The following is a 14,081-nucleotide window of genomic DNA, read 5'->3' as shown; positions in this document are numbered from 1 at the left end:
AGTTGCTCATTGACTTTTCCCCATGTTTTCAAAAGAAATCAAACCAATTTCCTTCGGGTATGTTTAAATACTTGTGAAAGGCATCACAACGCAACACAAGAAAAGAAATGTTGATCCAGGTTTCAAAGGGTTAACTTTGGCCATGTTTAATAGGAATATCCTTCATTTTAACACATTGTAGTGACATGATGAGGTCCCCTTAAGGAATGTAATTTTTGTGGTTACACAAGTAATGTCTATACAGTGACACTATATGAAATTTATTACCAAAAATGTGCTCAAAATACATAACAGCAATAAAGTGAGCCTTGAATTCTGTCCTCAGTGGTCAGACTTCAGATACAACATTAATCGTTTAGCCACCAAATTAAACCCACAGCGAAAAGTATGAACAACTGAACCATGTCCCTTTTTCGTTTTATGAATACCTCCAAGGTCACATATTAGAGGTGAGAAGGTGAGTCACATCTATAGGTGTCCCTGGACAGGAAATATAGCTGTGCCTGACTATCCATGAATCATGGAGCTACAGGTTTGACCTGTGCATGCTGCTGAAAGGAAAAACATTGAGCAAATAGAAATAAACCTTTTCAAGAATGACTCTTTTTTTCAGAGCAATTGAGGCTGTTAACATTTTGTCATAAAATGGCAAAGCAATAATGTGGCTTCTGAGGGAGGAGCGTAAATTATAAAAAAAAGTAAAATCACTGTGCAGTTATTCAAACTTATGACTGACTCATCTTAAATTAATAACACTCTTGCAATCACTCACTTCTCTGTGAGCTACTCATTTTGTCTCAATTGAATTTTATTTCTGGGGAAAAAGTGGACTCTTGATATTACTCTTTCTTCTTTTAAGTAAGCATTTAATCAAGTCTAAACAGGGTGGAATAATGGAATTGCTTGTAGTGGCAGCTCAGGCTTGGCCAGAATAAATAAGCAGTCCAGGTCAGCATACATCATAGTCTCAATTCCTTTAAAGTCATTAGTTTATTCATGAACAGGATCCCAGTCGCCCAATGCATCACGCCGAGTACACAAGTTACTGCTGAAAACGATGACTCATGTCTCCATTTTGCTTGATTCATGGTAAATATCAGCTGTCTTTGTGGATCTGTGCTAATTATTGGTCTAATGTTTAAGATTTGTTATCATCTGTAAAGCTTTCACACACAGTTGTTCCTGTCCAGTATGTTTACATGCAAGTTTAGCTGAGCTATGGTTAAAGCTCGATTAGGTCAATTAATGGGACTACTGTCCTCGCCCAGGCTACAAGCAGCTAGGGAGAATTCATTTATTGATTGAAATATGTCTGACTCCTCCACGACAGGTAAAGATATGCACTCTTTCTTTCGTATAATCAAATGGTGCTGAGTAATCTCTGTCTTCACTGATTCATTTTAAGCCACCTAAAAAATTCAATATCAGTTTAAGTGTATGCTACATTTAGAATATTTTCACTGCTTTACTTTGCTGTCAGACAGCCCTTACTGACAGGGATTTGAAGCTATTATATCAAAAACACCAGACTCAACTGAGAAAAAATCATTTTACTCCACTGAACGGCGCTGCTGCTCTGCCGCTGCTGCTCTGCCGCTGCCTCCATCAGTTGTTGTGGAAGGTAAAAAGGAGACAATATTCAAGTAAAATCAACACTTAAGCCAAAATTAAAAATACAAGTCCCCGTGTCCGTGCCCCCCCGTCTCCTTGCTTGCATGTTTTAAAAGTACCTGACCTGTTTTGTAGCTCCGCTTCCCCCCTCATGAATACAGAACAGTCCCTATCTTTAAACACCGGGGTTAAAGTCTGACTGAGGTGCTGACATGATGGAATAGCTCAACTTTCAATTGAATGATCTGTGTGTGTTAGTCTGGTTTTGAGAAATTCAGTTTTGTCCGATTTCAGTTGGACAAACATGTTTACATATTTAAATGTCCAGTTTTAGTCGGACTGACACAGTATTTGACTTTTTCTAACATCATGTAAACGTGTTTCATAATCAACTTGATCTTCTAACTCTTCCACTATAAAAAGCCAATCTGGATTTATAGTTTATAAATACCAGCATTTGACTCCAACTATGTTGCATAAATGCTGAGAGCGAAGGATATGAAAACTCCCTGACCACCCAAAGCTCTCAGATGAATTACACTCTATAGATCATAGCGGTGGTCTTTTCATAATGCTACCAGGAAATGTTTTAATGCTGGCATTTCCCACAAGCTGACTCCGAAGGCCTTTACAATACATCCAGATGAATGGCAAAAATCACCTCATAAAAACGAGCCTTTGTGTGTGGAGAGAGGGCATAATTCTATGATCTATGGCTCAGCTGCAAGTGTGCCGCGCAGCAGAAAACCCCACTGATGGGCCGTCATTGTAATTCAGTCCCTAATGTGGATAATTAGTCTAAATTCATGGAGTGCTTGATTCCACTGACAGCAACGCCAAATGTTTGACGAAGACACCATAGTCGCAGCATCAGTCACAGACGAACGGAAATGCATTTAGTGGAGGGCCTCATCATGTTTTATTCAATCACAGAGCGATGCTCAATTAATCAGTTTCTGCAATTAAATTAAACATGTACATGCATAAAACATGAAAGAAATATCAGGGGTGTTTAAGCCCTGCATGGTTCTCAGTGCTCCCGTTAACCCAAAAAGAGAGTGTTTATTCTGTGCCCTCTACAACAGCCTCGGTGACTTTACTGATGTGGTATTATTCCTGTTTCACCCACTGTCAGGAGCCGCGTGTGGCACAATGTGTAAAATCTCATCTTAGTATGCGCTCCTTGATGCATACCACCATCCAATGCATTTCTATAAATGTCAAGAGCTGTATGTTTACTAGGTCTGTCTGACCCCTAATATTTATTCAGCTCAACAGCCCTCTACCCAATCTTTCCTTATTGCTTCATTGCGGAACCGTGGCTCCTGCTATGTCAAGTCTCATTGGCTGCAGTTTGCCATATCTCCTGGCACATGTAATATTGCTTTTCGCTTTCCATCAAGTATAGGCAAAGCCCGCACTCAGATAAATAGTGACATTTTGCAGTGGTGTGTGGGGTTTGTTTGTATCTGGTAGTGCCTGAGTCATTTCCATCGCCTGATTTGTATACATAGCACTGCAGTCGGCACGATCAAAGGTCTTTCACATGTAAGACAAATTTGCATTTGGATTCATACTACTGCCAACATAATTTATGCCTCTGTGCTTAGATGACAGCTTGGAGATAAATGTTGACATTTGCACCACATTGAATAGTGTGACTTCAATTAAATAAGGTTGTTTCTAAATAGATTTAATCCGAGTAGAATCTGCAGGATTATGAGGAGCCTTAGGAACTTTTCACATTTCCTATTTCTAAATAGGATTGCATGTTGCGTTGTGAAAGTATGAAAATATTAATTCTTGCTCTCATGATTTAAAGATACCAAATGCTGCTACATCCTTTGATGATGGTAACAGTTGTGTCTCGTCAATTGTGTTTCTCTAAGATGTTACCTCAGAAAGATGGTAAACTTTTGCAGCATTTAAGAGAAGTAAACATATAATCCAACATGATTTGGGAGATTATTCAACCCCAATTAACCAGAAGACAGCTGTAAACGTGTGGCAAAATTCAAATAAATAAATAAAATAATACAGCAACATACCTGTCTAATCTCTGTGGTCAAAACAAAGGTTGAAAACTATAACCTTGTATTTATGTTTAACATTTTTGAATAACTGATATATGAAATAATAATAATAATAATACTTGATCTTAAGATGGCTGTAAAAATGTGCTGATTGAAATAATAAAAATAGGAAACATACATTTCTTATTTACCTGACGACAATACAAGTTTAAACCCACAAGCTTGTATTTATGTTTAACATATTTAAATAACTGAAATAATAAGTAATAATGGTTACTTTATTGTTATCTTTATTTGCTGACACACTCAATACTGCAACTCTAACATTGCATTTAAAAACTATTTATGACTGTCAACAAGCAGAACCCAGATACAAGTTACTTACATAATAATTGTATCCAAATAGCTCAAGAGGTTTTTAAATAATAACCAAAAGAATGGTACTATTGCCCCCAGTCTCCCCTACATGTATGTCGTTTTGCTCGAATTAATGCTTTTATTAATAGAGAACACATTAAAACAGCATATGATGGGAGAGGATCTGCAGGCCACTTGAGAAATCGTCATACATCTCATTTAGAGTTTAAATTGTTGTCAATATTCCATGCTTATGTTTAAGTGAAGTGAAGAACCATCATTCAGGTGCCCGTCTGAGCAATGCGGTCGAGTGCGCTGGCCCTTTAAGAGGTCTGTGCTGGGATGAAGTCAGACACAACGAAGCAGGACCAAACCGGAAGCTGTATAAGTTTGCCTTCAACATAATATCACAGTAGGCGATAACCTGTCACAATTGAAACACAAATTGCATGTTTTAAGTCAAAGACCACAAAATCACAAACTGAAATCTCTAAGATAAAATCTTTCCTACAGTATCTCACCATGTCACATTGGATGTGTGAATGTATAGCTGGCTTTGTGAAGTATTAGCTAATAGAGCCTGGAAATGTATGGTAGACATTGGAAAAATCATTGAAAATGCATGGCTTTATATGGCCTAAAAAAGTGTATAAAATTCTTGAATGGTAATCTTTATCATGCAAAAAACCAAAACAAGCAAAAAAAGATGAATCAGTTTAATCACACAATTGTGTTCACCACAGAGTTACCGTATGGATTTGTTTTGAATTTTATTTTATTTGATAGGGTTGATGCCATATATTTAGCATAGTTCTAATACAGAGTATGATAATGGTGTGTTGCATAAAGAGTGTATATGTATTGCTAATTTGCAGCTCTTGTCACTAGTTGGGCTTTTATTCATAGACCTATGTTGTTATTAAATGCATTATTGATAGAAAAGCATTCTAACTAGAGCGGCAAGACGTTTGTAAATTTTGGTTTTATTTTGAAAGCAAGGCCGGAAGCTGTATCTCTCAGTGTGCGTGCTTTGACTGCAGTGTGTTTGGCTCCGGACCGTGCTCCGCGTTGATGTGGCTGTAGTAACTCAGTCCTAGCGGCGGAGCGGTGAGGAATAACGGAGACAGAGAGGAGAAATGGAGTTGTGTGTTTAACAAAGTGGAGTTTTCCTCTCAGCGCGATGACTTCATGTACTTTCGGACTAACTGAGTGTCAGAGGAAGGGGGCATGAGTGCTTTTTCTGTGACATTCATGTGAAAACGGGAGAGACCGGGAGTGAGTGAGTGATAGAGTGAGCGGGCGCTGCTTGCCACTCACAGCCGCCTCTCCTCTCATCACCTGCGGCTTGCTGTTCGCGGACTCTCCGCTTGTTTACGTGCAGTTTCGAAGCGGTCGGAAAAGTTGCCGTGTTTGACGCCTGCTGGACAGCGTGTCTCACAGACTGCTCCTCCTGAAGACTGGGACCAACCTCATTTACCTATGAACCATCTGAGTGTATAATGGAGTACCGCCACACGTTGGGTCCCCTACTGGTTTTATTTGCACTCAGAACTTTGGCATATGGTAAGTTTAAAATGGCATGTCTGGCTGCTTGTTTTTGGGGTGATGTTTGCACAGATGGAGCTTATATGCTCAATATCGGTGGCTCCCAAATAGCTCTCGCACACTCCCCAGGGCTTTAAAGGGGGTTCCACATAAAAGATGAGAATATTGCACATGCAGTTTAACTCACGCACTTTTAATATTTCACAGCCCTTTCCATACACTAATGTATGGCTCCTTGACATGAACCCTGGCATATATATGCCTGTGCAAAAGTGAGTAATCCTCTTGGATGATGTCATTTAAAAGGCCTCTTAAAACCTGCAGACACAAGAGTAGCCCATATGCAGCCTCACTGTGCGTCTTGCCCAAGGGACCTTGGATTCACACCAGCATCTGCTCCCCACTGAAATCTGACTTTGTTGTGATTCGAGCCTGCTCATTTATCTCTATTATTAGGCCCATTAGGTGGAGACATATCCTCTGCACAATGCAATGGTGAAACAGAAACAGCATGAAACATACAGTTTGCATTTACTGGTGCAGTGTACTGGAAGTGAGCATGGCAGAGTTTGGAGTTTGATTTCTCCCTGTGGGTAGCAGTGCTTAAAAATGCATGATTTTCTTTTGCTATAATGTGCTTTGGATAAAAGTCTTCACCAGATGTTGTATGTGAATTGTGAAACTGTTCTTCTATTTGCATTTGATTGCACTCTTGTGTTGTGTAGATTTGGGATTTCATAGTTGCGTTGAGCAGACAGATGATACAGTGATGGTGGGTGAAGATGTAGTCTGTGGTGCAAAGCTTAGTTTCCTTGGGTTTAGAATCCACTTAATCCCGAGATGTTCATATCCAAAGCAGCACAATGGCCATTTTGTTTAATCCTTTAAAACCTGAACAATTTGGCTTGATTTCTTTCAAAAACACTGAAAGAAGGCAGTTAGCAACTTAACAAGTAATGATCAAAAATTCGGCAAAAAATCTGTAGAAAGTTTCCAGAAAAATACCAAAAGATAATGGGAAAAAAGAAAAAGGATTAAAATAAAATATAAATGATAAATGTTTTTTCTCTGCAACATGATTTTAATACGTAATTGCAAATACTTTAATTGTTGTCTTATTTCTCCCGTTATTTGATATTTTCCCCCTCTCTATCTCTCTCTTTTTTTTTTAGCTAAGGTCATGTTCTTGTCACTTTTTACATTTTTTTTTTTACAATTTGCAGAACATTTGATGCCATTTCAATTGCTGATTGCCTTTTTTCCCCTATTTTTGGAGAAAAAAAACCAAACCAATTTTTAATGTTTTCAGTCAGTTCACGTCTGAACACAGCACAACAAAACTGATGTTGATCCACGTTTCAAAAGGTTAATTGCATATCTAAATCACTCTGCATACAGTGCCTTTATGCAGAGGGAAAGCTGCCACTGCAGGCACACCATCAGCCACAGTCTGTTTTTCACTTGTAGACTGAGTCACCTCTGGGATGATGAAAACCTGCTTAATTGAGCCTGGATCCTCAGCTCCTCCATCAGTCACACATGAATACCTGGTAAATGGCTGCCAGTGGGCTGCAGCCTCTTTGTCAACATACCTATGTCTTTGTGTTCTATGAAAACACCCCCGACTGTGATATGCAGACGCATATTTTTTTGCTCCAACATGAGTGGGATGTTATAGTTTGTGACAGCGTGGTGTCTTTGGGCCTGGACCTACAGCTGAGACTCCCTTTTACAAGGCTGTAAACGTTGGCTATGAACCCAGAGCATATGAAGTCAGCATCTGTGAAAGTGCTCCTTCAGTGACTCCAGATGCTCCTCTGGGACTACAAAGGCTGGATTAAAGCTTCTTATTTTCACTTTAGCAAACACACAGTGACTTTTAGAAAAAGTGTACTTTTTTTAGACACGAGACCTTTTTTTTTATTTTGTTGGAATTTACATTTGAATAGGCATTTGTGTCACATTCTGACACTGTTATCTAGAGCTGCTCAGATTAAAGGGAGAGTAAGCTTCAGATCAGCACCAGCGTGGATATGTTAGGCTGATACATTTGATAAAATGAGCTTTATACAGTATGATAAGAAGAACTTCAGAATCCTCCTGGCTGCCCGTCCCTGTTTTCCTTCTCATATCTAAAGGGCCCTTCATGTGGAGCCAGAGTCACGTTTCAGGGGCCTGCTTTTCAGTCTGTTTGGCCAGTAAGGTGACACTGGAGTCTGCACTGTTATTGTCAGTCATCTCTGTCGCCATCAGTCAACACAGCTCTCTCCCTCAGCGCTCCCCAAAGACCGTCAACGGGCCGTGTGTTTGCTGTGCTCTCATTGAAGTGATTGGGAGGCCGGGTTTGAAGACAGCTGCCTTGTTGTCTCATGACTGTCCCCAAACAGACCAGTAACCAGATCAAATAGCCCTCTGCCAAACCCTTATACCCACACTGTAATTACAGTCTGAGCGTACAACTCCATTTCCACCAGGGGAGGAAGTTTGGCAGTCTGCGATGTGGCTGAAATAGCACAATTAACAAGACGTCTCATTGTTCAGACTCCTTTCTTTGGTTACTGGCAGTTGTTTCAGTTTTACGTGAGGCATTTGAGACGCGCTGTCATCCACAGTGACTCACTGTGGAGGTTGGGAAGGCTTTAATGGATTGGTCAAGGACAGTTTGACAGGAGTTATAGCTGTTGCTGTGATTTAATTTGCGACATTCCAGCAACTGTATGGCCTCTCAATCTTGGGATACACTCACATCACTTAGATCCTAGAAACTAGCCAGTTAAAGGTTCAATTCACCCAAGTGACAACAGGAAAAAAAAAATCAACAGCAGCAATTTTTCCAGGAAAAAATGTCCCTGATACTCAGAATCATTTAGCCCACATTCCCAATTAAACCAGCTGCCAGTGGGCTCTATTGGCAGCTAGATTAATGGGGACTGTAGGCTGGATAATTTTGAAAACAATATAATTGCGATTTTTTTGACTGATATTGCAACTGGGATGCGATTTGTGATATAAAAAAAATGATGATTTTAACATAGTTATTTTCATATTCCTTGGAAAAAATAAATAAGTAATTAAAGAATTATTGTATACTTTTTGCTGGGACTTTTTCTTAAGTCTGAAGAATATGATGTTTACGCTAGGACATTTCTGCAGTGGAACAATATTGCATTTAAAATGGCATTCTGACACACAATTCCAAAATTGCAGGAGGCCGCATTGGGATTTTTTACAAAAATTTCAATTTTTTGTTTAGTCCGAACAGGGCCGATCTCTTTGTTAGAAGGCGTTGTTGGGCAGTTTTGGGGAATGGGACTCAGCTAAGGGTTGTCTTCATTACTGATCAATAAGTCTGTGGAATTTTATAGAAAAAAACAATGAATCTGTTGATAAAGAAAAAACATAAAAATAACAAAGATATAAAATAACTTATTGTTAATTCCCGAGCCTAAAGTGTTGTACTTAAATGGCTTGTTTTATCCGACCAGCATTACAAAACCCTAATGTTTGCTGACATAAATCCTCACATTTGTGGGACTGGAACTTGGAAAAGTTTGGCATTTTTGCTTGAAATTATATTTAAACAATGATTAGAAACTCGGTGTTTAATGATACATTACTCTGGCTCGACATATTGAATCAATGACCAGTGATCCAACATTAGCTTAGGCTATAAATGTTGTAGTATGTGGCATCAGTTTTATGCTATATACCTGTGCCGATACAAATAAACATGAAATGAAATTATTGATGCAAAGACTGAAAAACGTCGATTCTTATTGTCATCTACAAGACACGCCTTTATTTTGAAATTCCCATGGCACGTCTGTATCACAATTTTCATCCATTGACAGAGAGCTAGCGGTCTAGCACCAGACAGAGGATATTTACTGATATTGTCTTGTATCGATGACAGGCCTTAGAATTAAATCAAATCAAACTGAATCATGTTGTGGCTAGGGTTGCAAGTATGAGACTTAAATGGTACAATAACCATCTCAGAAAATGGTTTTGTTATCATGATGTCATGATATCAGGGTATTACAGAATTATTATTAGTATTATCAGTTACAGTGACTCCTAAAGGAATGAAAACAGTTTTTTTAAGTTAAGCAGATTATTACTATTATTGAAACTTTTGTAAGTATGTGTAGAACATCTCCCTTTTGAAAATAAATTAAATAAAGGTGAGGTTCTCCATCCAGATAAATTTTTCCCAGTATCACAGATAAGCAAATATACACAATATAATAACCGTCTGTTTTCATATCACAGTATACCTTCAAACCGGCATATTGCTTCAACTGGAATCATGGCAAATATTGAATCATTAAGAATTGATGTAGTATTGTTTAAAACTTGTGATTTCCACTTAGAGACCTGAACATATTATAGCAGAACTATCTGTATCTCACTAGAGGTAACTAAGAATCAGTACATGTGATCCAGATCCAGTTTGTTTGGTAACATATTGCTCACTCTGTCTTACTGCTCAGGTCATTAGTCGGAAGCTCTTACAAAGGGTTAATCCAGATCCAGTTTGTTATTTTACAATCACAGCTTACGTTTGTACGCCATTGTACAAACACAGTCCCTGTCTCGTCGTCATTTCCACGTAGTTGACGTGACTGACTTGTAACAGTGAAAGTGTGGAAGAGTCATAACAGCACAACAAGGCAACATCCAGCAGCTCGGCTTTTTGCTATCGGCATATTGACAACATGTTTTCTTCAGTAGAGAATAAAGAGGAGACAGTGAGCTTTGTAGTCATTTTAGAGGACCAACACACACTCACACACTCAGCGTACCTTCCTCCTCCCCCACCTGCCTGCCCATCTGTTCTTTACACATCAATTAGCCTGTCAATAGCTCAGCAAGCGCTGGTATGATACATGACAAATGAGCTCTGAAAATCGTTGAGGGACGAGTGAATCCTCATTTACGCCCATTGAAAAATAGTACTGAAAGGCAGGGCAAGAAACTAAACATCCTCTTCCTGTCATCAGACAATCAGCGACGTTAACCACTCGCTGAAATTGATGTTTGAAGCTTAGTTGCCTATTTCCGGCTTTTTTTTTTCTTTTTGTTTTTTTAAACACAGCTCCTTTCTTTCTAAATTTAGAAATAAGAAATGAGTAATGAAAAAGCTTGAGCTGTACTTTGGTATGCATGTCACTGAGCAGCCACTCATTATGTATACCCTTGATAATAGAATTTCACAGTCCCAAATATTCATTACACAACAGCCTGACAACGCCTCGTGATGCATTATTAACAAGTTATTTGTGCATTTGACTGTAATAAATGAAAAAAAAGGGAAAGAGAAAAGAACACGCCCCGTCACTCTCTTTCTCCAAATGTAACCGCAGGACTGCACTCCCCAGCTTAATGGCCATGTGTAATATCTCGCCTGCACATTCGTACCACTGAGAGCCAAAATAAACACATGATGGGACACCAGAGACGTCTCCGTCGGCCATCAAAGGAAGGGGAATAAACTGAACAGGAACTCTATTTAGCAGCGGGCGCTGACAGGACGAGTCAGCTTCTCGCTCTCCTTAAAGGTCTCAAGTGTGACCGCCTGAGGGGCCCGACACAATACTGCCTGAACTCCACCTCAGGCTGCAGACAGATGGATGGCCCCCAGCATTAGTTCCAGTGGTTTTAGGAGGTCTGACCTCTCTGTTGCTGCTCGTAATAGTGAAATAGACATGGAGTGAGGCGAAGGGCTGCAGCCGTCTGACTGTAGTGAGTCACAGAGCACAGGGTACCCAGTCCGTTTACATGCACAGTTTAGTGGGGCTATAATCACAGCTCCATTAGGTCATTTAACTGGACTACTGTCCTTGTTCCAGTATACAAGCACCGAGGGAGAATCCATTTATTTACAGAAGTCTGTCTGACTCCTCCACTGTAGGTGGCGATATGCCCCCTTTCAGCTAGTTGCAAAAACCTTTATCATTTATACAGTCTATGATATAGACCCAATGATAATCTTTGTTTATTTTAACACAACGTTGGGGTAGAAAACTGCTGTATCACGTACAAACAATGCTGAGCAAACTCTGCTTTCATTGATTAGTTTGAAGCCACCTAAAAAAATCTACATCAGTTTAAGTGTATGCTATATTTAGAATATTTTCACCGCTTTACTTTGCTGTCAGACAGCCCCTACCAAAGAAGTTTTTAAACTGTTATATCCAAAAAACCAGACTCTATTGAGATTCATTTTAGTCCTCTGAACGGCGAAGCTGCTGCTCTACAGCTACCTCCATCAGCTGTTGTGGAAGGTTAAGCGGAGACAAGATTCACATATAGTCAACACTTACACTGAGATCGATTTTTTCGGTGGCTAAAGAATGTTTTGCTGCGGCCCTGTCCACTGCAGGACATCGCTTAGCCTCCTTGCTGGTGCGGTAGGACTTTATTCATCAGAGGAGTACGGGTGGTTGGAGTGTGACTTATTTATTTTAAATAAATATAAGATACTACCTTTTTAAGTTGTACGTCCCCTACCTAAGCCAAAATTAAAAAGACAAGTCCCTCTTCATTGCTTACATTTATTTTGAAATGTTTGACCTGTTTTGCAGCACCTCATAAATAACGAACAGTGCCTATCCATAAACACTGACGGAGGTTGCCGTGGCGACTAGGAACATGCACAGAACGCCCAGTTAAAGTCCAACAGAGGTGTTTATGTGACGGAATAGCTTGACTTCCAGAATTATCTTGGTGTTCGTCCGATTTTAAAGAAATTCATTTGATTACGTTTTCAGTCAGACTATCAAAAGTCCAGTTGTAGCTGGACTGACACAATAATTTCTTTTTCTAACACCATGTAAACGTACTGAGTGTTGCTCTGGCGAGGCTGTTGTTGTGCTGCATGGGATAACACAGCTACTAATTGAACAATACAGGTGCTGAGGTGTTGTTTTGTGTTGCATTTACAGTATAAATATTATAATCGTTTTTCCCTCTAACTGGAGGAGTTCTCCTTACTGTCGCTGGCGGAGGATTAAAGTGAAAAAAAATATGTGACGTGCATAAATTCACACGCTGTGTCAAAACGTCCCCATCAAACACCGACTGCAACAATCTGCCAACTTCATCTCCAGAGAGGCGTCTTCCTTCCTGCGCTTTCTGCGCCCACAAATATGGGACACATCCAAAATGCCTTCAAAGAGGCCTTCTTTCTTCACAAATATGTGTGTAAGACAGAGATATGAAAAATGTGTGTGTTGTGATATAGATAATATCACACAAGGCAGCTGACCTACACACTGTGTACCTTCTATTACATTATAACATATATCCTTGATATAGAGATGTATTTGTGTTGAGGTCAGAGGTTCAACAAAACACGTGAACAAACATGAACAAAACACACAGCATACAAGTAATATAAATATTATTTTCTTTATTGATATACATGTATACGTAAGTCATCAAGCAAATACTTTACGATTAAATACGATTAAAAAATTATGTTTTCCACAATAAGGTTTGTATTTCCAAAAAAACACTGAAAGAGCTACATTATGACACAGCCAATATTCACCTATAATGGCCTTGAAAGAGATCTGATACTTTTTGATAAATATAAAGTAGTTATTATGATATTAAGTCATACTAACATTTCCAGTGTCAAAAAAGAATTTTTAAACTCAACAGATGTTTTGTTGTGCCCTTCACTGCAAAGAGTTCTGTCTTTTACTGCATTGTCTGCAAATGAAAACAGTTCAGTGATTTTTTATTAGATCTTTTTCAGCCCTGAGCAGACGACACAAGCTGCATGCAGCCCCAACAGCCTCCACCAACAGTAGAGCTTGTATGCGACCTGAGTCCAGCCCTGGCTTTAAAAATATATGGTTTATATACAACGAATTTGAAACAGCAAAGGGAAACACAACACAGAGAGAATGACTTTTTCTATTAACATTACGAAGACATGTTGCCTGGCAAGTCGCAAAAACATTCATACATAATGTATCAGCAATATGTTCACTGACAGTGTATTTCATCTCTCTCTTTAAAAAAAGGCAATTTTGCAATACACTATCCATTCATCGTGACTAAAGCATTATCTATTATGATTATTCTCCATCAACATAACCAAAATCATGATCTTTCCTTACCCTGCACCAGAATGCCTTCATTAGCTTTACCTGACCATAGACAGAAGTGTGGACATGAAACTGGCATTTTCCTGTCACAGCCCCGCGTCCTGCACGACCTCCATCCACCACCTCCTGTGAATCCTCAAAGCGCTTTACAACACAAGCACCATTCACTCATTCACACACTGGTGGCTGAGGCCACTGCACAAGGTGCCACCTGCTCATCAGAAGTGACAAAACAGTCACACGCACACTCACACACTCGTGTCTTCACCAAGGACACACAACATGTGACTGCTTGGTTTTTTAGGGATTGAAACTGCAAAACTCCTGATTAGTAGACAACCACACTATCTCTGCGTCCATGTGATGTCAGAAGGTCGTCGTTTCCGAGTGAGGAAGTCGTTCTTGCGACTTTGTC

General features: G+C 39.4%; 1 protein-coding gene across 6 annotated transcripts in view; it reads left to right on the top strand.

Annotated features, from left to right (window-relative positions):
- robo3 (roundabout, axon guidance receptor, homolog 3 (Drosophila)) overlaps positions 1–14,081 on the top strand; it is a 221,239-nt gene that overhangs the window by 90,356 nt on the left and 116,802 nt on the right. The window contains exon 1 of one of the 6 annotated variants that reach the window (XM_042499029.2): positions 5,079–5,564. The exons of 4 other annotated variants lie outside the window; for them this stretch is intronic. In XM_042499029.2, coding sequence (XP_042354963.1) covers positions 5,501–5,564 — 64 coding nt within the window. In that variant the 5' untranslated portion in view covers positions 5,079–5,500. Of the gene's footprint in view, positions 1–5,078; positions 5,565–14,081 lie in introns of those variants that run through there. One more of the 6 variants, XM_042499031.2, reaches the window with a different exon arrangement.

The sequence above is a fragment of the Plectropomus leopardus genome, chromosome 15, assembly GCF_026936395.1.
Source record: "Plectropomus leopardus strain MGB_pleo_1.0 chromosome 15, ASM2693639v1, whole genome shotgun sequence".
In the NCBI taxonomy this organism is placed as follows: domain Eukaryota; kingdom Metazoa; phylum Chordata; class Actinopteri; order Perciformes; family Serranidae; genus Plectropomus; species Plectropomus leopardus.
The sequence above is the reverse complement of the archived record's forward strand: the minus strand, read 5'-3'. Positions and strand labels throughout refer to the sequence as shown.